A 23,695-nucleotide genomic window follows, 5' to 3' on the forward strand; every position below is an offset into this window, starting at 1 on the left:
AGGTCCTCCCTTGTACCTCCCCCCAAGGTAGAGATTATTATGAGACTGATAATCTATTTATCCATACTATAAATATAACTGTCTTTTCTTTCACTATTTGAGAGATACCTTTCCACTTTTCTGGTTCTCTCCCTGTGATCACTCACAGCATTGCAACAAAACTTGAGAAACTGAATCACTGAGTGTTGTAATTCTTTTGAGACGACTCACAATCAATATGACCCCAAATTCCATCCCACATCAAAGGGATGATACCTGTAAAGCATTTTTTTTTTGTTTATCCTTGCTCTTTGTGGGGCAAACAGGGTGGGGTGTCATATTTGGGGCCAGATTTGGGCTTGGGGCTTCCTGGGTTCAGGGCTGATGCTTTGTCCACTGTGCCACCTAGCTAACCCATGATGACATCTTTAAAATAGGGTTGAGGGGTAGGAGGAATAGACTGGGAGAGGTGGACTGGGGAGAGGTAGCTCACATGAAGAAAACAAGAAAAAAGCTTAAGGAGGGGAAGGGAAGATGGGGAAGGAGTGAAGGAGTGAGTGAACCTTACTATCATCAGAATTGGCTCAAAGAGGGAATAACATACATACTCAAGTGGGTATAGTAATATATTTTTGCCCTGAGGAAAAGTGGGAGGGGAGGGAGATAAGGGGTGGTGGGAGAAGAGGGGAAGGAGGGAAGGGAAGTTTGGGGGAGGGAGCTGTAAAAAGAAAAACACTTTCAAGAAAGGTGAAGATGTTGTGCATAACTGCACATGTAGGATGTAGATTGAATTGCTTGATTTCATAGTGAGGAAGAAAAATTTAGAAAAGAGAATTAGCTCCAAGACCATAACCTCATCAGAGTGGGCTCAAGGAGGGAATAACATACACACCCAATAGGGAGGAGTAATCTACTAAATCCTACAGGGAAGTAGGAGAGGAAGAGGATAAGGAGGGAAGGGTGAATGAAGGGAGGGTAGAGCAGGGGAGGGGCAATCAGTAGGAAAACACTTTTGAGGAGGAATAGGGCAACTAAGATAGAAAACAGAGTAAATATCATTGGGAGGGAATAGGATGGAGGAAAAGAGTTAGGATGATTGACTACAATGGCAGAATGTATGGTACCTACTCTGCTGGGCTATTGTGAAGAAAATTATTTGTCAAGTTTAAGGTGCTATATAAAAGTCATGATCAACAGGATGCTATCAGAAAAACCTGGAAGGACCCACGTGAACTGAAACAGAGAGAAATGTACTATATACAAAATAACAGCAATAGTGTAAGATGATCTGCTGAGAAGCACGTGGTTATTTTCTGCAAGGCAATGATCCAATATAACTCTGAAGGACTTAGAAAATTTAAATTGTAATACATCTACAGAGAAAGAACTGATGGCATCTGAAAACAGACTGAAACACATTTTTTTGACAATTCCTTAATCTGAAGTTTTGTTTTTATCTGTTTTCTCTCACAACCTAGCTAATGTAGAAATGTTTTCCATGACTTCTCATGTATAACTTACATTGAATTGCTTGAGTTCTTGGTGTGGGGGGGTGGGAAGGGAGGGAGGAAGAGAAGTTGGAACACGAAGTTTTAAAAAACATGTCAAAATTTGCTTTTGCATGTAATTTGGAAAAAAAATTCTAAACAGAAAAAAAAATTATTGTAGATATCAAATTCAACAGGGAAATAGGTAAAGAAGGGAAGCAGAAAAATGTTTAAGAGGGAAGGGATAACAAAACAAACATCAACTTTTGTTGATCAATTATTTCAGCCATCTGACTCTTTGTGACCACATTAGGAGTTTTGACAAAGATACCAGAGTGGTTTGCAATTTCCTTCTCTAGCTCATTTTACAGATGAGAAAACTGAGATAAACAGGATTCAGAGACTTGCCCAGTATCACACGGCCAGTAAGTGTCTGAGGCCAAATTTAAATTCTGGAAAATGAATATTCCTGAATGCAGACCTGGCACTTCACTACCTAGATATCAAAAAATATCAATCACCTAAGGATAATCATAAAGGGGGATGGAGGGAGGTGAGGGGAAAAGGTCAAAGGAGAATTTTTAAAATATAAGCACCAGGGTGGCTAGGTGGCACAGTGGATAGAGCACCAGCCTTGGATTTGGGAGGACCTGAGTTCAAATCCGACCTCAGACACTTGGCACTTACTAGCTGTGTGACCCTGGGCAAGTCACTTAACCCCCATTGCCCCGCAAAAAAAAAAAAAAAAAGAAGAAGAAGAACCAAGGGTCTGGATCTGGGCAAAGGAGTAGTCAGGCACATTACTAGGGTAGATCCCATTCTTATTCTCCACTTTTTTTTGTTTGTTTGTAAAAGAGGGCAGAGAAGATAAATTATACTAAGAGTTGATGGAAAAAAAGAAAGAAAAAAATAGGGGGCAGCTAGGTGGTGCAGTGGATAAAGCACTGGCCCTGGATTCAGGAGGACCTGAGTTCAAATCTGGGCTCAGATACTTGACACTTACTAGCTGTGTGACCCTGGGCAAGTCACCTAACCCTCATTGACCCCCCCCCCAAAAAAAGAGTTGATGTAGGGAAAACACAATTAACAATCATAATGGTGAATGTAATTAGGCTTAACTCTTAAAGTGGTAGAGGGTAGTAGTATGGATTAGATAGCAATTTAACAATATATAACAAGAAACATGTGAAACAAAAAAGTTCAACATAAAATTAAAATTAAAATTAAGAGCTAGAGCAGAATTTATAAGGCCTCAAGTGAATCCAAAAATGGCAATCAGATTCACAAGCCAAAAATTAATAGTTAAGCGGTAAGTAGGCACCTCATACCCAGCAAATTTTTGTTTGTTTGTTTGTTTTTTGGTGTGTTTTTTTTTGCAGGGCAATGAGGGTTAAGTGACTTGCCCAGGGTCACACAGCTAGTTAGTGTCAAGTGTCTGAGGCTGGATTTGAACTCAGGTCCTCCTGAATCCAGGGCCGGTGCTTTACCACTGTGTCATCTAGCTGCCCCCATACCCAGCAAATTAGCAAAGTTAATAAAAGGTAAGAATAGTCAAGGTTGGAGAAATATGGAAAAAACAGGCATACTAATACACTGTTAGTAGAGCTGTGAATTATTTCAACCATACTTAGAAGCAATGTGGAACTATGCAAATAAAGTAATAAAATGGCCCAAAGATTCCACTGCTCCATATATAACCTAAGGAAGTCACTGATAAATAAAGGCTCTACATACTCCAAAATATTTACAGAAGTACTTTTTGTGTTATGAAAGAACTAGAAACAAACTAGATGTCCATCAAATGGGGAATGGCTGAACTGTGGTATACAAAGGTAATGGAATATTATTGGGCTTTAAGAAAATACATGATGAATACCAAAAAAAAAAAAAAAACCATGGAAAGACTTACATAAATTGATGCAAAGTGAAGAGGAGCCAGGCAAACAATATTTACAATGACATCAATGGAAATAATGACCCCACAAAACTGGAGATGAATGTTGTGAAATTATAAACAAGCTTGGCCTCAAAAAGAACTATAATGAACCCTACCCCCCAACCTCTGAGTCACCCACACCCCTTTACTGAAGGGTAGGGGTGTTTGAAGGGGGGGAGGCTCTTTAAGTATAAAATATTACATGTCAATTTTTTTCAAAATATTGATATGTTCTATAATTTCCTCTTTCATTTTAATTCTTTAGTATAAGCAATGGTTCTCTGGGAAGAATCAGGGAAGGATGCATGGGAATAGGCAATGTAAAAACAAAAGATATCAATCTTTTTTTTTTTAAGAGACAATTCTAGTTTTAACTTTCCATGATTCTCTGGATTTTTGTGGGCAATCCTAGAAGGATGCTACTACATAATACCATGTCTAAAGTAGGGATTCTTAATTCTTTTGTGTCATAGTTCCCTTTGTCAATCTGATGAAACCAACAACCCCTCCTCAAAATGTTTTAGTGCAAAAAATAAAATACATAGAATTACAAAGGAAATCAACAGAAACAGACAAGGCACTAAAGATAATAGTAATAAAGATAAGGGGATGGACTTGTGAGTTCACTGGTATAGGGAACCTCTAGGAAAGGCAAACAATGAAGGTTAGTATCGTCTTTGCAAATTCTAGTTTGAGTTCCTTAGATCACAAGAGGTTAGGCACTGCATGGCACAACATTTAAGTTACTTAAACAAAAATCTAATCAACTATAGAAAGAAAGAGAGTGCAAAACTCTAAAGAGTTGAGGATTCAATGTGCCCTTTAGATACAGACAAATCTAACAGAAAGATAAACAAGAAGTGATACCTGGCTGTCAGAAAAAAGAAAAAAAGAAAAAGAAAACATCAACTACATAAGGGTAATCATAGGGGGAGGGGGGCAGGGGAAAAGTTGGTCAAAAGTAGAGTAAAAAAATCTAAGAACCAACGGTCTGGGTTTGGGTAAAGCAAACAGGCAGATAACTAGTGTAGATCCCATTCTTATTCTCCACCCTTTTCTTTTCCTTTGTAAAGGGAGGGTGGGGGGAGAGGAAAAATTATAAGAGCTGATGGAGGGAAAACAGAGAAGGACCAGAAAATAATTTTTTAAAAGTCAGTTAAGATAAATTTCAATATCAACTACTGAATGAGAACTGAAAGTAATTCAACTTTATAAAAACTAACCACATGCTATGGCATAAAAAAAAAATCAAACAAAGAAGTCCTCCCCCCTACTCAGGGCAAGAAAATAACATCTATATTTCACGTACCCTCTTATTGTATTATTTGTCTCAGGATCATCTGGGTCCAATGTTTCTTTTAAGAAGTTTATATAATGAATCCAAAGATCAACACTAAGAGGTATTGCCTGAAGCCCTCGCCGATAAACCTAAGAAGAAAACAACAAACTGTACTTCAAATATTTATTTATTTCTTAAAAGAGAGGCAACACTGTGTTATCCGGTGAACCTTAGAAATACTAATTACTGGAATTTTGTTTAAATAATCTACCATTACCATTTGGGTGGAGGTTGGATAGAACATGGCAATGTTCTGATCCCCACGTGCAGAATCTTGATCTTCAAAGCGCAGCAGTCCCTGCATTCTGACCGGGTTGTGTGGGCAGGCTTTGGGGTACAGACCATAGGGCACAGACCCATTAGAGCATCAATGACAGCGTCTGACCAAAAATGCAATAAGACGTAGCAAATGTGACTAGCAAACCAACTATATTATTTGGAAAATGAGAAATAAATGTAAGTGAGAAAAGCCCTGCCCTACTTGTTAAGCTGCAGTGTAATACAGAGGCTTGCACTGCAAAGCTTGACAAACTGTTGAGGTTTTACGCACCTGCCAACAAAGAGAGAAAATATTAGCTACAAATGCCACAAGAGTGACAAATGCAAATAAAATACCCTATTAAACTATTTGAGCATATATGGTAGGTACTGCCAGCCAAAAAAAAAAAATGTTTTGTTATTATTTGGCTTACAGTACCTAATAGTGTCAATTTCATTCTGTGATGTACGCACCTCATCTGATTGTTTAATGTTGTCATGGCGCTTTTCAAGATCTGCATACTTCTTCCAATAACCATAGCAATATGGGTAGTGTGTAAAAAATTTGTCAAATGCTTTCCTGGCAGCCAGCAAGTGATTCTGATGGGAAGAAAGAAAACCACAAACACAATGTTTTTTACAAATCTTATTTCTTACATGAAGAACACAAACCATCCTTTACCTAATATGTAATAAAATGTTCATCTAAATAATATTTAACACAAATAAAGGAATGGATTAAAAGAAATACCAAGTAATAATTTATATTGTGCTTAAGGTTGCAAAGCACTACAGAGACATTATCTCATTTGACCCTCATGATAACCTTATGAAGCAGGTGTTATTATCCCTATTTTACAAATGAGAAAACTGACAACGAGATTAAGTTATTTCCCCAGTTCACATAGCTTAGTACTTAAAGACTGATTCAAAAGTTAGGTCTTCTTGACTCCAAAGCCAATCCTCATCCTACTAAGCCATGCTATCTGTCATGAAACAACAAGCTTAAAATCTTAAGGATTCTGATGACCATGGTTTTGCAACTATAATGCTTACTGACTGAGATAGAAGCCATTAAATCTAATTGTGAACATTTTAACTTTCAGTAACATAATACTTATGCTCTGAGCTAGTATTCTTTTACTATAAAGATGATGTAAGAAATATTTTTCTAATATCAACATCATTAAAGATTTCATTCAACGTCAATTTGTCCTATCAAGATACAAGCAAAATTATACTAAAAAAAATTTTTCTAAGTCTCATTAAGGTCTAAAAAGCACTCTAAAGCAAAATAATTTGAAACAAGAAATTTTGAGAAAAAGGACTTGCATGATAAAATTATTTTCTATGCTTCCCCATTCATACTTTTTTTTTTTAAGGCAATTGGGGTTAAGTGACTTGCCCAGGATCACACAGCTAATAAGTGTCAAGTGTCTGAGGCTGGATTTGAACTCAGGTCCTCCTGACTCCAGGGCCAGTGCTCTATCCACTGCACCACATAGCTGCCCCTCCCCATTCATTCTTAATTTAAATAATTACTAACCTCCTGTTCTACATACTGCAGCAAATATACCCAGCCAGTAAAATCCTGGAGATTGTTTTCTACAGTTTTCCAAAACTTTTCATATTCTGGAGGAAATTGTGCTTCAGGGTCTGTCACTGGTAGTTCTACATTTGAAATTTCATTTTCCTCTGTATTTTCTTCATTCGCATTGGGAGAGCCATCAGGTGACTGTTCCATCTCTATAACATTCATAACCTCCGTACTGAAATCAGTCGGCTGCTCTATGGCTACCTCAGAACCATTGCTTGCGTTGCCATTGCTATTACTGCTGTACTCCTCCATGTGAGCAGAATTCTGCATAGCTGTTGTCTTCTGTTAAACAATAACCTGTGAAAACATAATAAAAAAATCACCATCCTCCAAAAGATAACTAAGTAGTACAATATGCAGTCAACCCTCTTCAAGTAGTCTGCTTAGGTGTAAAAGACATACAACTTCAGCACTCAAATACACCATCCTCTAAATCATAACGTTAATACATCTTTTCATCATTTGTTCTATTCACAAATACTTATGAGTGCTTTCTTATATGTTCATGCTATTTATACTTGGACCTAGAAGGATAAATGAGCATGCATCTATTAAGCACCTACTATGTACCAGACACTTATTAACAGTAGGCTAAATCAAAGCTTCTTAAACTATGGGTCGTAAAAAAAAAATGGCAGAAAATGCTTGATTTGTATACCTGTTTTATATACCTATATACCCAGGGTCATATAAAAATTTCTAGGGCAAAAAGGGGTTACAAGTAGAAAAAGTCTAAGAAGCTCTGGGCTAAATAATCCAGTTTTACAAATGGGGAAACTGAAGCCCAGAGAGGGGAAGAAGTGATTAGTCCCAAGTCCACCTATCCTACCAACCTTCCCTTTATCAAAAATATCATTTAGGTTTGTAACCTCTGCATTATCCTCTATTATTCACTTTCACTCAATTCACATATCCATTTACCAAATCTTGTCATTTCTATATCCACAATATCTTTGTATCTGATTCTATCTCAATTCTCATACAGCCATTACCCTTAGTTCAGTCCTAGACTAAACCTAGACTGTTGCAATGGCTTCCTAATTGGTCTCCCTGTGACCTCAAGCCTCTTCTTCCTTCAATCCATTTTTTACAAAGCTACCAAGATGATTTTCCTTAAGGGTTTTACTTATGCTTAAGAGACCATATCAGTCTCCCACTCAATAAAACTTCAGTGGTTCCCTATTACCTCTAGGATAAAATATAAACTATTCTGGCTTTTAAAGTCCTTCATAACCTGAGTTCAACCTATTTTTCGAGTTTTACTTACATTACTCCACTTTTCATGCACTCTACATGTACACATAGCACTCTATTTCCCTAGAAGAGTTAAATATGGAAAACAATAGTCCTGGGGTGGATTGGTTCTTTTCTGGGGGTTTTGAGAGGAAAAACGAAGGGATAGTAGGAATTCAAGTCAGCAACTATTTATTAAGTGCTTACTACATTCCAGGCACCATGCTAAACTCTAGAGACACAAAGACAAAAGTCCCTGCCCTCTAACTCATAATCTAAGGGGGGAGACAACATGAAAAAAAACTATGTCCAAACAAGATATACATATGTATGATAAAATCCGAGAGAAGGCACTAACATTAAGGAGGACCAGGAAAGGTTTCTGGCAAAAGGCAAGGATTTTAAAACTCAACTTGAGGGAAGGCAGGAAAACCACATGGGGGAGATGAGGAGAAAGGGAATTCTAGATCAATGAAAAAAAAAAATTCAAGGTGGTAGGAAATAGAACCTCTTGATCACAGAGTACATGGAAGAGAATAAGGTATAAGTAGACTGGAAAGGTAGAAGAGGCAAGGTCATGAAGGATTCTAAAAGTATTTTCAGATTTTATTCTGGTAGCTTTAGGAAGATACTCGAGTTTAATTAATTAGGGAGAGAGATCATCAGAAAGGAGAAAAGAAGGGGGTAGACATCAATTGGGGAATGGCTGAACAAATTGTGGTATATGAATGTAATGGAATACTATTGTGCTGTAAGAAATGATGAGCAGGAAGATTTCAGAGAAACCTGGAAGCACTTACATGAACTGATGCTGAGTGAGATGAGCAGAAACAGGAGAAAAATTGTACACAGTATCAACACTGTGTGTGAATCAACTGTGATGGGGGGCAGCTAGGTGACGCAGTGGATAAAGCACTGACCCTGGATTCAGGAGGACCTGAATTCAAATCCGACCTCAGACACTTGACACTTACTAGCTGTGTGACTCTGGGCAAGTCACTTAAGCCCCATTGCCCCGAAAAAAACCCCCAAAAAACCTGTGATGAACTTGATTCTTCTCAGCAATACCATGGTCCAAAGGACTCATGATGGAAAATGCTCTCCACATCCAGAAAAAAAACACAAACAAAAAAAAAACCTGTTGAATCTGGATGCAGATTGAACCATACTATCTCTATTTTTTCTTTTTTGAGGTTTTTCCTTTTTGCTCTGATTCTTCTTGCACAGCATAACTAATGGAGAAATATGTTTAATATGAATGTACATATATAACCTATACTGGATTGCTAGCTGTCTTGGCAAGGGAGGAGAGAGGGAGAAAAAATTTAATTTTAAAAATTTAATAAGGTTTTCATTAAAAATCTTATAAACAGCTGTGTGACCCTGGGCAAGTCACTTAACCCCCATTTTGCCCCGCGCAAAAAAAAAAACAAACCCAAAAAATCTTATAAAAACAAATGTTGCAAACTATCTCCACATGTAACTGGAAAATAATAAAATACTTTTATGGAAAAAATAGAATATGAAGGAACAAGCATTTATTAAGCACCTGCTATGACAGAACTGTTCTAGGCTCAATAAATATATTTACCACAAAAAAAAAGAAAAAGGGGGTAGAACTTGTTTATTTCTCATATTTGGGGTAACTGAGAAGAACAGCATATAAACATGTAAGGAGTAGAAGGACCAGCCATCAGATAAATCTCATTCATCTGAAGCAGACAAAAGAAAGTTGAATGAATATACTTAACAATTTAGTATAGAAATACATCATATTCAACAGGGGCACAAACAGGCATTTATTTGGTGGGGGAGGAATAGTAAGAGGGAGAAAAATAACAGAAAATGACTGCAAGCAAAATTAATTTCCTGATTCTGAAAGGGGTTCCCACAAAAAGGGAAGGATATTGAACTAGACTCTAAGGATAGGATACCCTTTAATTGGAGAATGGCTAAACAAATTGTAATATATGCATGGGATGGAATGTTATTGTACTGTAAGAAATAAGACACAATTTCGAGAATCCTGGGTAAAATGAATTACCAAGAGTGAATGAGCAGAAACAGAACAGTTTATACAAAGGTAGCAACATAGTAAAAGAAAAACAACTTTGAATGACTTAAGAACCCTGATCAACGAAATGACCAACCTGGTCTTCAGAGGATCTATGATGAAACATGCTATTTACTCATCTCCCAACTAAGAGGTATAAATTGATGGTTTCACATACAATCCTTTTTATTCTCTGCTGTGTATACTTTTTTAGGGTTTAAGTTCAAATTTTTAGTTAATCATAAGCAGTTATGACAAAATAATATTTCTGAAGTTCAAATGATAATTCATTTCACAGGTTAAAGACCCAGTATTTCATTCCTAAATTCCCAATTTTATGGTAGAACCAAGAGTCTATTACATTCATACCTCAGTTTGTTCAGACATTCTTAATTTGAATTAAAACTCATGTTTCTACTCCTAAATTGCAAGGAATATGGTGACCTAGATTTCTTTTCTTTCTGTTCAATTGCATCTTCAAGAGAACCTAGAATATATTATCTAAACATGGCTTCAAAAATAATTTTAAATAAGAAGTTTCTGTAAGTGTAACATCTATTATAAAATAAAATTTTTTGGCCTTGGAAACTGATTTCATTGGCACAGGACACTCAAAGAGGAAACAACCTCTATAATTGCAGATCAATCCTATTTCAATTTATAGTCTTGAGCATAGCCTAGGGCACTAAGAAGTTAAGGGATTTGTAGAGATTCACATAGCTTGTTTGTGTAAGAGGTGGAGCTTCGAGTATTATTAACTGGGGCAAGCTCTAACTAAAAAAAAACAAAAACAACCCCCCCCCCCAAACAATTGTCAACAAATGACAGCTGGTGAAAGGTGCAACAAAAATAAACTAGGAGCTTAGATTTATAGTTGCTGCTAGCTAGAGTGCTTAGCTAGCTATTCAGAAACTAAGGCCAAATAGTGATCTCAAATCATTTGTGATTCTATGTACCTCATTTCTAATATTTATAGAAAAGAAGATGACTCAATGACAGGATGAAAAAGAAGGAAAATAAATAATAAGCCTTAACTTGTATATGAGCACAGTTGTATCATGTGCCCATTTTAGCATAAATGTACATCTAGCTTGACCTTAGTATAGTTCTTAGAAAAATGCCAGGGAAGATTGGCCTACAAACAATACAATTAAAAAAAAAAAAAACCGGGGCAGCTAGGTGGCGCAGTGGATAGAGCACCGGCCCTGGAATCAGGAGTACCTGAGTTCAAATCTGGCCTCAGACGCTTAACACTTACTAGCTGTGTGACCCTGGGCAAGTCACTTAACCCCAATTGCCTCACTAAAAAAAAAAAAACCAAAAAAAAAAACCCACGTTGGATTCTATTTTTTTTTGTTAATTATTTCCCAATTACTTTTCTTTTTTTTCAGTTTTGAATTCTCTCCCTCTCTCTAGCCCTTCCCCTACTTACTGAGAAGGTAAGAAATAAGATACCCATGATACATATGAAGTCATGCAAAACATCTTTCCACATTAGCCAATTGCAAAAGAAAAAAAAAAAGACAAGAAAAATAAAGTGAAAGAAAAATGTGGTTAAATATGCACTCAGAGCTCTCTCTGGAGGGAGAGCACATTTTTTCATCATGAATCTTTTGGAACTATCATGGATCACTGTACTGATCAGAGTAGCCAGGTCTTTCACAGTTTCTTAGAGTACAAATAGTATTCCACCACAATCATATACTACAATTTCTTCAGCCATTCCCAATTGCTGGTCATCCCCTCAGTTCTTTGCCAATACAAAAAGAACCAAGATAAATATTTTTTTGTTTGTTTGTTTTGGTTTTTTTGTTTTTGTGAGGCAATTGGGGTTAAGTGACTTGCCCAGGGTCACACAGCCAGTAAGTGTCAAGTGTCTGAGGGGGGATTTGAACTCAGGTACTCCTGACTCCAGGGCCGGTGCTCTATCCACTGCAACATCTAGCTGCCCCCAAGATAAATATTCTTTGATTCTCTGGGGTACAGATCCACTAGTGGTATTGTTGGGTCAAAGGGGATACAGTTTTATTGCCCTTGAATAGTTCCAAATCAAACAATAATTTTATAAATACAACATATATTGTCCCAAAAGGGAACTCTGCTTCTCTGATATTTTCTACAAATTTCTACAATAAAAATAAAGTAAAACCAAGGAGAAGACTGAAGGGTACCTAAACCTTTTCTCCACAGTATCATAACAAAAAAACTTTAATAATCTAATTTTTATGGCTTTGATCATTATATTTTCCTCTTATTACATCTAGGAGGAAAACATAATGAGTTCCATTCATTATAGATATATTGAGTCTCAGATGTCTACAGTACATTTAGACAGAGATGTTCACCAGGCAGGTTTTGAAGGAGAGGATTTCAGAAGATAAGGTTTCTGAGTCATCTGGAAAGATAATTCAGTGCTAGAAAAAGAATTCCTTCTAACACATACCCACCCAGCTAGTGGTTATCCAGCCTTTGCCAGAATGAGAGAGAATCCATTCTCTCTCAAGGCAGACCATTCCACTTTGGGATAGTTCAGTTGTTTATCCTTCATTTTCAATGACATGATGGGGTAATGATGTGACTCTGTATGTGAACTGGATTTAAGTGAGGCAGAATTGCACAGTCTCACTCTCTCTTCCAAAGCCACCAAAGTCCAGTGACAAGACAAAAGTCAAGAGGACTGGTGATGGATTTGCATGCAGTGGATGATCTGGGCTTTTGTGATACAGCGCCTGCTTCAGCCACCTTCATAGCTTTTTTCTGGTGTCAAACCTATTCTCATGAGCCCATTCCACCAGGGAGTGTCACATGATTGGGGAAAACTATTCCTTAACTCTCCTACACATTTACAGTCTGGTGGTTACCCTCAATCAGGTTTAGCCCATCTGTGAGATGGTTTTACTGGGATGTAGCTACAGATTCTTGGAGCCACATGTGAGAGTTAAGTGGCAGGTGGACACCAAAGGTGATGAACAGCCCTGAAAAGGGCTTGCCAAGTCCTCACACATGAGGTGCTAGTCCTTCCTTGAACATCCCATACACCACTTCTTTCTTTCTTTCTTTTTTTTTTTTGGTGAGTCAATTGGGGTTAAGTGACTTGTCCAGGGTCACACAGCCTAAGTAAGTGTTTGAGGCCGGATTTGAACTTAGGTCCTCCTGACTCCAGGGCCGGTGCTCTATCTACTGTGCCACCTAGCTGCCCCAATACACCACTTCTGAATAGTTCTATAATTATAGTTAGAACAGAGAGGTGGTGAAATGGCCAGGCCTGAAGTTAGGAAGATTTATTTTCCCAAGTTCATATATGGCCTCAGACACTTAACTAGCTAGGTGATCCTGGGCAAGTCACTTAACTCTGTTTGCCTGTTTCCTCCTCTATAAAATCATCTGGAGAGAATCCAAGTCATTCCCCAATTGAGAAATGGTCAAAGGATATGAACAGGCAGTTTTCTGATGAAGAAACCAAAGCTATCTATTCCCATATGAAAAAATGCTCTAAATCTCTAATGATTAGAGAGATGCAAATTAAAACAACTCTGAGGTACCACCTGACACCTATCAGATTGGCTAAAATGACAAAAAAGGAAGATAATAAATGTTGGAGAGGCTGTGGGAAAATTGGAACACTAATGCATTGTTGGTGGAGCTGTGAACTGATCCAACCATTCTGGAGAGCAATTTGGAATTATGCCCAAAGGGCAATAAAGCTGTGCATACCCTTTGACCCAGCAATCCCACTTTTAGGTCTTTTGCCCAAAGAAATCATGGAAGGGGGAAAGGGACCCACATGTACAAATATATTTATAGCTGCTCTTTACATGGTAGCAAGGAATTGGAAGTTCAGGGGGTACCCATCAATTGGGGGATGGCTGGACAAGTTGTGGTATATGAATACAATGGAATACTATTGTGCTATAAGAAATGATGAGCAGGAGGAGTTCAGAGAAACCTGGAGGGTCTTACGTGAGCTGATGATGAGTGAGATGAGCAGAACCAGAAGAACATTGTACACAGTATCATCGACACTGAGTGTTGACCTACTGGAATGGACTATATTCTTCTCACCAATGCAATGGTACAGAAGAGTTCCAGGGAACTCATGATAGAAGAGGATCTCCAAATCCAAGAAAAAAAAAAAAAACTATGGAGTATAGATGCTGATTGAACCATACTATTTCTTTTGTTTTGTGTGCTGTTGTTTGTTTTTTCTATTTTGAGGTTTTGCATCACTGCTCTGATTTTTTCTCTTGTAACAGGATTAATGCAGAAATAGGATTAATGTTATTATGGGTATATGTGTGTGTGTGTGTGTGTGTGTGTGTGTGTCTGTCTATGTATATAGATATATAGATATAACCTATATCAGATTACCTGCTGTCTAGGGGAGGGGGAGGGAGAGAGAAAAATCTGAAATTGTAAAGCTTGTATAAACAAAAGTTGAGAACTATCTTTACATGTAATGGAAAAAATTTAATTTAATTTAATTTAAAAAAAAATCATCTGGAGAAGGAAATGGAAAACCAGTCTAAGAAAAAACCCAAATGGGATCATGAGTCAGACAGGACTAAAAATGACTGGACAATAACAACAAATAATTATGACTTAGGGAAGAATTCCTGGCTGAAGATTTGGCATCTATAAATCCTAAATATGAACAATAATGTTATAAGGATAAATATAAAAAACCATAAAATTTCATTAATGATCTAAAATTGTAAAACTATGTTCAAGTCAAACTGGACTTGACTCAATACACCATCCTAATCAACTCCAAATGAAATTTATTATTCCATTTTGAACTTCATATACCTGTGAGGTGAGTACTAATCATTATGATTGTCCACATTTACTGATGAGGAAACTTTGGCTCAAAGAACTTAACTGGTTTGCCCGTTGTCATACAATAAATATGGAGGAATCTGAACCTAAGTTGGACTACAAGTCCAACATTGTCCATATGCCACACTACCTAAACTAACATAACATGTGGAAAACAGAAACACCCTTTGTATGGTACAGGAGAAACACTGTGTTTGCAGTCAGAGGTCATGGGTGGGAATCACAACATTACATGTATATAAGTCATGACATCTCTGCACCTCTGTGTTTTCTTCATATCCTCCTGAAAATGTGGTGTTGGATTATAAGGGCATTTTAGTTCTCTCCTAACTCAAAATCTAAGAACTTATAACTAGCCACCTGGTCTCTTGACTTGTGTTCCAAAGTTCTAGTATACCAAAGAGGCTCTTCTATTTGTAGCAGTCTTACAAAGTGGATACTATCGTATATACTAATTATAAAAGAGAAGTCAAGGTACTAAAAAAAATGGATACATCTTAGGGAATCAGGTGAGACTGGTTCACAAACTTAACTAACAGTCTAGTCAACTGTATCCAAAGGACATGCCTCACATCTAACCCTTTCTTTACAGGTACTATGACCAACATAGTCTCATTCTCCATCACTTGAGCATCATAGCAGCCTCCAACTAATTATCATTTAAAGCCCTTAATGAGCTACCTCAAACAGTCTTCCAGATTAATTTCACATTATTCCCCTTCAAAGACTTTGTGTTAGTCAAACTGGCTTACTCGTTTTTTTCCTTTCTACATATTGTGTCCTATCTTTTTACACAGGCTGCCCCCCATGTCCAGAATACTCTCCATCATCTCTATTTCCTGGAATCACTAGCTCCTTCAGAGTTCAGCTCGAATGCCACTTAAGAGTATTTTTCTTTGCCAAGACAAACCCAGGAACTCTATGAACACAACTACCAAACACTCTTCACACAAATCAAATCAGATCTAAATAATTGGAAAGATATCAATTGCTCATGGATAGGCAGAGCTAATATAGTAAAAATGACAATACTGCCTAAATTAATTTACTTATTCAGTGCCATACCAATCAGACTACCTAAAAATTATTTTATAGAGCTAGAAAAAATAATAACAAAATTCATCTGGAAAAACAAAAAATCAAGAATATCCAGGGAAATAATGAAAAAAAAATTCTCACAGGAAGGTGGGTGAGCGGTACCAAACCTGGAGCTTACTATAAAGCGGCAGTCATCAAAACTATCTGGTACTGGCTAAGAAATAGAGTGGTAGATCAATGGAATAGGTTAGGTTCAGGAAATGCAATAGTAAATGACACTAGTAATGTAGTGTTTGACAAACCCAAACACTCCAGCTTCTGGGATAGGAACTCAGTATTTGACAAAAACTGGAAGATAGTATGGCAGAAATTAGGCATAGACCAACATCTTACACCTTATACTAAAATAAGGTCAAAATGGATACACGTTTAGACATAAGAGGTGATACCATAGGTAAATTAGGAGAGAAAGGAATAGAATACCTATCAGATCTTTGGAAAGGAAAACAGTTTATGACCAATAAGAGATAGAGTATATTATAAATGCAAAATGGATGATTTTGATTACATTAAATTAAAAAAATTTTTGTACAAACAGAAGCAATGCATCCAAAATTAGAAGGGAGGCAGAAAGCTGGGAAACAATTTTTGAGGCCAGTACTTCTGATAAAGGCCTCATCTCTAAAATATATAGGGAACTAAATCAAATTTATAAGAACCCTAGTCATTCCCCAATTGAGAAATGGTCAAAGGATATGAACAGGCAGTTTTCTGATGAAGAAACCAAAACTATCTATTCCCATATGAAAAATGCTCTAAATCTCTAATGATTAGAGAGATGCAAATTAAAACAACTCTGAGGTACCACCTGACACCTATCAGATTGGCTAAAATGACAAAAAAGGAAGATAATAAATGTTGGAGAGGCTGTGGGAAAATTGGAACACTAATGCATTGTTGGTGGAGCTGTGAGCTGATCCAACCATTCTGGAGAGCAATTTGGAATTATGCCCAAAGGGCAATAAAGCTGTGCATACCCTTTGACCCAGCAATCCCACTTTTAGGTCTTTTGCCCAAAGAATCATGGAAGGGGGAAAGGGACCCACATGTACAAAAATATTTATAGCTGCTCTTTACATGGTAGCAAGGAATTGGAAGTTCAGGGGGTGCCCATCAATTGGGGGATGGCTGGACAAGTTGTGGTATATGAATACAATGGAATACTATTGTGCTGTAAGAAATGATGAGCAGGAAGAGTTCAGAAAAACCTGGAGGGTCTTACGTGAGCTGATGATGAGTGAGATGAGCAGAACCAGAAGAACATTGTACACAGTATCATCAACATTGAGTGTTGACCTACTGTGATGGACTATATTCTTCTCCAATGCAATGGTACAGAAGAGTTCCAGGGAACTCATGATAGAAGAGGATCTCCAAATCCAAGAAAAAAAAAGAAAGAAAGAACTGTGGATTATAGATGCTGATTGAACCATACTATTTCTTTTGTTTTGTGTGCTGTTTTTTTTTTTCCTCTATTTGAGGTTTCGCATCACTGCCTCTGATTCTTTGTAACAGGATTAATGCAGAAATAGGATTAATGTTATTATGTGTATATATATATATATATACGTGTGTGTATATATATATATCTATATGTATACGTATAGAGATATATAGATATAACCTATACCAGATTACCTGCTGTCTAGGGGAGGGGGGAGGGAGGGGAGGGAGGGAGAAAAATCTGAAATTGTAAAGCATGTATAAACAAAAGTTGAGAACCATCTTTACATGTAATGGAAAAAATAAAATATCTCATTAAAAAAAAACAAAAAAAAAAGAGAGGAAACAACAAAAAAAAGAGTATTTTTCTTTATTCCCCATGATTAGTACTTCCCTCCTCTTTCACAAATTATTTTAAATTCATTTTTATACATTTTCTATTTGCTTATCTGTATACAAACTATTCCATCCAGTAGAAGAAGGTAAGTTTATTAAGTGTGGGTACTGTTATGTTTTCTTTATATCCTCCCATTCCCTACAAAGTATTCTAACATAAAGTAGGTGCTTAATAAATTCTAGTTATAAATGTCAGTCAGCATAAGTACTTGAAATGTCTCCTATTGTATAAAAAATCTGACCAACCTAAGAAATGTGCTAGCCATGACAAACAGTGGATGTTGATTCAACAATAACTTTGCTCACCAATTTAGAATTTTAGGGGGTCCTTTAGGATGATTTGAATTACCCAAATTTCTTTAAAAGTGGGGAAGAAGGTGGGGAGGAAGTGCATTCGTTTTCTCTGGGAAAATTTCCCTGTAGCTAACAAAAATTTTTTACAAATCATATCACGGATCATTATTTTTAGAAGCTGTTTTTGCAACATTTAAAAATTAGAAAACATCACTAAGGAATGGTTGTCAAGAAACAGGTTTTTAGTCACAGGGCTGATGCCAACTTAATGAGCTTACTTTCCTGACCCATAAATTGAATCTATCTTTAATTAATGATCTCTAAAGTCCAATATTCAAATTCTATGACTTTGGGGGTCTTTAGATATAAGTGTCTGAAAAACAATTTGAATCTAGAAATTCTTATTCTTTTTCTTAACATTGAACTCCAAAATCCCCATCATAAGAACACTTAAAGGGAAAAGGCAGACAGAGAACCAAATGACCTGTCAAAAGGTTTGGAAAGGACTTGTTTTGTTGTTTTAAATTTTTCCTCCACCAGCTAACTAGAATCACTTACTTTCCCTTTCCCTACTTTTAACACCAATCCTGCCCTAGTGGGAGAGTGGAACAGATGAGTGCAAGAATAAACAACTGGGTAAAGAAAGAAATGAGAAGCACAAGTATTAATTATAAAGTAGTCAAGGTGTAGAGTAAAAAAATGCTAAAATTGCAGCTGCTTTCATTCTAAACTTCCAGATTACTTTCAGTCAGATTACTATGTTAACAGTGATTACACAAACACAGTTTAGGCTAACAAAGGCTTTAGTAAATTGGGACCTTTTAAGATTTCTGGTAATGACTGAAATTTTAAGCAAGTATAAATAACTAATATAGAACCAACAGGGAGTCAAAAGTCTCAAAGTATGGTAAGCAGAAATGATCCTGCTTATTATAGTTCAGTTGACTAGAATATTAACTCCAGTAATTTAAAGTATAATGCCATAACATTAAATTAGTGCAACAAAGCTCGGAACCATCTATGACAAAGTACCCCACCAGCCCAGAAATTTATCGAAAACTAGTTACTTTCAAATTAGGTTATAAATGTGAACAAGCAAAAAAAAGTAATCAGCCTTTGACAATGTCTAAAAAAAAACCCTGCAATAACCTTATTTAAAATAATTCTATACTTTAGCAAGACAAACATAAATGTTTCTAAACAAGGGCCCACTGCTTCTATTCATAGAAAGGAAATTCCATTTCATAAAGTCAGAATTACATTATCTTTTTTCCTAGATAATTTTTATAGGAGTCTACCTAGTAATGCTGCTTGAACAACCCTCAGTAGGAGAAAATGGTGAATTCTTTCTGTCCCCAAATATCACCTTGGTTATGTGACATCAACCATTCACCTCACCTGTTATCCCCAGAGGATATGGAGTTGATTACTGGATTCATAAAATTGTTTAAAAGACCACTGCTTATTACCATTTTACCTTTATATAAAGAGCACACAGGGAAAAATTCCACACTTAGAAAATATATAAAAAGTTAACAGTACTTGCAACTTAGCAGCTTCATTCATAGCAAATGAATGCCTTTCTTTTCCCAATCACCCAAGATACTAAGAAGTTAAGTGACTTGCTATGGTTATGTAGCTAATATGTGTAAAAGGCAGGGTTTGAAGCAAGATCTTCCTAATTCTACTATCTAAACTGCCTAAGGGTTACTTGCAGTGTGATAATAAAGCCATTACTTTTTTTTTTACAGGGCAATGGGGGTTGAGTGACTTGCCCAGGGTCACACAGCTAGTAAGTGTCAAGTGCTATATCCACTGTGCCACCTAGCTGCCCCCCAAATAATGTTTTTTAAATGCATGAAACCAAATGCAGGGGCAGCTAGATGGTGAAGTGGATAGAGCACCGGCCCTGGATTCAGGAGTACCTGAGTTCAAATCCAGCCTCAGACACTTAACACTTACTAGCTGTGTGACCCTGGGCAAGTCATTTAACCCCAATTGCCTCACTTTAAAAAAAAAAAAGAAAGTGTCAAGTGTCTGAGGTCACATTTGAACTCAGGTACTCCTGAGTCCAGGGCCGGTGCTTTACCACTGCGCCACCTAGCTGCCCCAAAGCCATTACTTTTTAGGGTTTTTTTTGGTTTGTTTTGGGCCATTACTTTTTAACTTAAAACTTCTCACTACATCCTACCAATCCCAAGTTATCATACTATTATTTCCCCTTCATTTCTCAAGCTTCTAAGAAAAGTTATCGACATTCATTACTTCTACTTCTTTTACTTTCCACCTCCAATCTCTTCAGTCAGCTGAAACTGCTCTCTAAAGTTACCAATGATTTTTAGTGCCAAATCTGACAACCTTTCCTCAATCCTCAGCCTTAACATCTATGTATAGCATTTGACACTGTTGACTACTCTCAGTTATAAATACTCTCTTCTCTTCGTTGTCCAACTACCTGCCTGACTGCTTCTATTCAGGCCCTTTTGCTAGATTATCATTCATTTCATATCCCTAACTGTGAGAAGACCTCAACGATTTGCCCTAGGACCTTTTTATCTTTTCCCTCTACACTCTCAGCAACCAGCTCCCTTGGTTGGAAATAATTTCTTATGCAGATGATTCCTAGATCTACATAGTCAGTCCTAGTCTCTCTCCAGGGATCCCATCCCACAAATCACCTATTGAATCACAAATTAAATGTTCCATATAAATATTTTGAATGCAACATCTTCAAAACAGAATACATCTTTTCCCCAGAAACATACTTAACTAAAAAAGAAAGAAAGAAAGAAACATACTTAACTTCCAGACTTCTCTATTTCTAGTGAGATTTTCAACATTTTTACTGTCACCAAAGGTTTTTAGAACTTTGGTGTCATCCTCAACTCCTCACTTCTCCAGATCCCACAAACTCAATTCAGTTGCCAAATCTTGTCCTTTGTACCTCCCGAAACACTCCCACATCTACCATATTCTGTTCAATCACACAACCACCATCATCTTCAGGGCCTCATCACCTCTTACTTGGACCGTTTCAAAAACCTAATTAGTTTTGCCTGTCTCAAGCCTGTCCCCCCCCCCCCCATCCCAATCCAATCCATTCTTCATTCAAAAGACAAGGATTTTCCTAACGTGAAGATCCAACCATGTCTCTTCACACTAATCAACGAACTCTGGGGTTTTCCTATTATTTCTAGAATAAAATATAAACATTTCTGTCTGGAATTTAAAACCCTTAAAACCTCATCCCGGGGCAGCTAGGTGGAGCAGTGGATAGAGCACCGGCCCTGGATTCAGGAGGACCTGAGTTCAAATTCGGCCTCAGACACTTGACACTTACTAGCTGTGTGACCCTGGGCAAGTCACTTAACCCCCATTGCCTCACCAAAAAAAAAAGAAAAACCTCATCCCAATCTATCTTCCCAGGCTTCTTTATGTGACTTACCGTCATAAGGTCCAGCCCCAAAAGCCACTTTACCATCCTTCAAGGACACTATAGCTCATTTATCTCCCATGACTAGAATGCTTTCTTCTCTCACTTGTGATTCTTAGAACGTCTAGTGTCCCTTAAGACCCAGAGTTCAAGCGCCACCTTTAACATGAATATAAAATGTGTTGTTCCTGCCCTTCATCCCCTATCCACCAGTGAATGCAAACTCCTTCAGGAAGACCTTTCATTGTTTTATTATCAACATTGCCTAACGCAATACCTGGCACACATTAGAGACACTTATTAAAATGACTGCGGGGATTAATATTTATAAATGGGAATGAAAAACACTGAGGAAAACGAGAAGGAGGAAAAGTTGGGCTCCAACCTGACCACTTCAGTTCTCTTCCTGTTCCTGAAATTGCCAAATTAAAAGTTAACTTTGGCCTATCTTTAGAAGGCTGCTGCCCGCTTTAAAGTCCAGGGTTTAGTACAGCGCCCGACACTACAGTAGGTGCTTAGTTTAACGTGCTTGTAGAATTACTTGACAGTAGGATTTTCCTGGAAGGGTGACTGAGACTTAGCTCCGTAGGATTTGTCCTGGCTCCCTGCCCCTCCCCCCGCCCCCATCCCGGGCTGCCTTCAAATTTGGGGGAGGAGGGGCGGGGAGGACGGCTCTCGATAGAGACTCGCCCAACAACCTCATGGTGCCCAGGAAGCCGCTATCCTAGCCTAAACCCGAAAGAGCCGTCCCTCGCGTAAAGGCCCGCGGAGCAGCCATCGGGCCTTGAAAGGGCCCGCTAGGGACGGAAGAAGCAAGGGGCCGTGGGGGTAAAAGGGGGGCGCAGCACTAGGCGCTTCGGGCGCCAAGTCAGGGCAAGGCCGCAAGGGCCTGTGGGGTGGGGGTGGGGAGGTGGAGTTAGGCCCAGGGCCGAAACAAATCAAACCAGGCCTTACCTCCCGAGAAGTCGGCCGCCAGCTCTCTGCTCGTGTCTCTACCTCGCCGCCCAACCCGCGCTAACCTTGAGCTGAAAGCCGTTCAATGCCATTAAGTAGAGACACGGGCCCAGCTCCCCACAAAACGAGCCCACACAGCCACGTCTACAGCGGCCGCCACAGCTTCTGCTTCTGCGACGGCGGCGACTTCGAGCGCCCCGCCCACGACACGCAGAGGGCGCAGAGCGCATGCGTCCGCGTCCCCCCTCCGGGGCAGGCGGGGTCACGTGTTTCACCGCTGCGTTTCACCCACCCTCTGGGGGTGGCTTCACCTGGGCTTGAGCTCCGGAAACTCCTGGGAGAGCTTTTTCCTCCCAGCCGACTCAGGCTGTTGCGCTGCACGCGCTCTCTGCCCGTCTCACCTGAGCCTTGTCCTGGAAACTCCAGCAGCTGGCACCCCGCTGGGCTCGCGGAGCTGCGTACTGTCAAATTAGTAACGTATTAAGTAAGAGGCTCCTATGTTTGTGCTCCGCGTTAGGAAAAAGCAAAAAACAGCCCTTACTCTCAAAGAGCTCACAGTACAGTATAGTTTTCTTTCCCCAAATCCCAACACTGGAGATAGGGATTTTTTTTTTACTGGAACCAGAGTCTAGATTTAGCGTCCATGAGGGGCATTATGCCATGATGCCACTTGCTAGGGGAAAAAATACAGATATCTTGATAACAGGATTTGTTGTTCTTGTTGTCTGCCCTAAGGAAGATCGCTGAAATAGGATTTGTACCTTTTAAGGCGATACTCACAAGTACTTTCTCCAACCTTTTATCCAACTCCACCAATCCATCTAAAAGCAGGGGAGACTCAACTGCTCTCCAAACAGAACTTTTATTTGTTTTTTTTTGGGGGGGGGTGGAGATTAGTGGATTATAAATGACCGGAGGGTAAGGATTTTACATTACACATAATGTATTAGATTATTCTAATCCACACCCTTTATTTTACAAAGAAGAACATTTGAGATGCAAATTAAATGGTTTACCCTAGGTTATTTAGAGGGTAGTAAATCCAATGACTTCAAATCTCTTTTCTTTAAAAAGCAAAACAAAAGGGGCAGCTAGGTGGCGCAGTGGATAAAGCACCGGCCCTGGAGTCAGGAGTACCTGAGTTCAAATCCGCCCTCAGACACTTGTCACTTACTAGTTGTGTGAGTGTGACCTGGGCAAGTCACTTAACCCCAATTGCCTCACCAAAAAAAAAAAAAAAAAAAAGCTCAAAGAACTTCAACAAACAAGAATCGTTCAATATGCAAAGAATAACCAAAAAGGAGGATTGTATATGAAAATGTGAACTGGTTTGAGTAACTTGTCTCCCCCTCCCTCACC

The 23,695-nt window shown here is 38.3% G+C and overlaps 1 protein-coding gene across 1 annotated transcript in view; it reads right to left on the reverse strand.

The window, feature by feature from the left end:
- Nucleotides 1-22,530, reverse strand: part of PRPF39 (pre-mRNA processing factor 39) — a 57,519-nt gene extending 34,989 nt beyond the window's left edge. The window contains 4 exon segments of the mRNA XM_043981775.1: nt 4,712-4,830; nt 5,474-5,599; nt 6,546-6,893; nt 22,337-22,530. Of these exon segments, the coding sequence (XP_043837710.1) occupies nt 4,712-4,830; nt 5,474-5,599; nt 6,546-6,866 (566 nt within the window). The 5' untranslated portion in view covers nt 6,867-6,893; nt 22,337-22,530.
- Between the last annotated feature and the right edge of the window lie 1,165 nt (nt 22,531-23,695).

The sequence above is a fragment of the Dromiciops gliroides genome, chromosome 2, assembly GCF_019393635.1.
Source record: "Dromiciops gliroides isolate mDroGli1 chromosome 2, mDroGli1.pri, whole genome shotgun sequence".
Classification (NCBI taxonomy): Eukaryota; Metazoa; Chordata; class Mammalia; order Microbiotheria; family Microbiotheriidae; genus Dromiciops; species Dromiciops gliroides.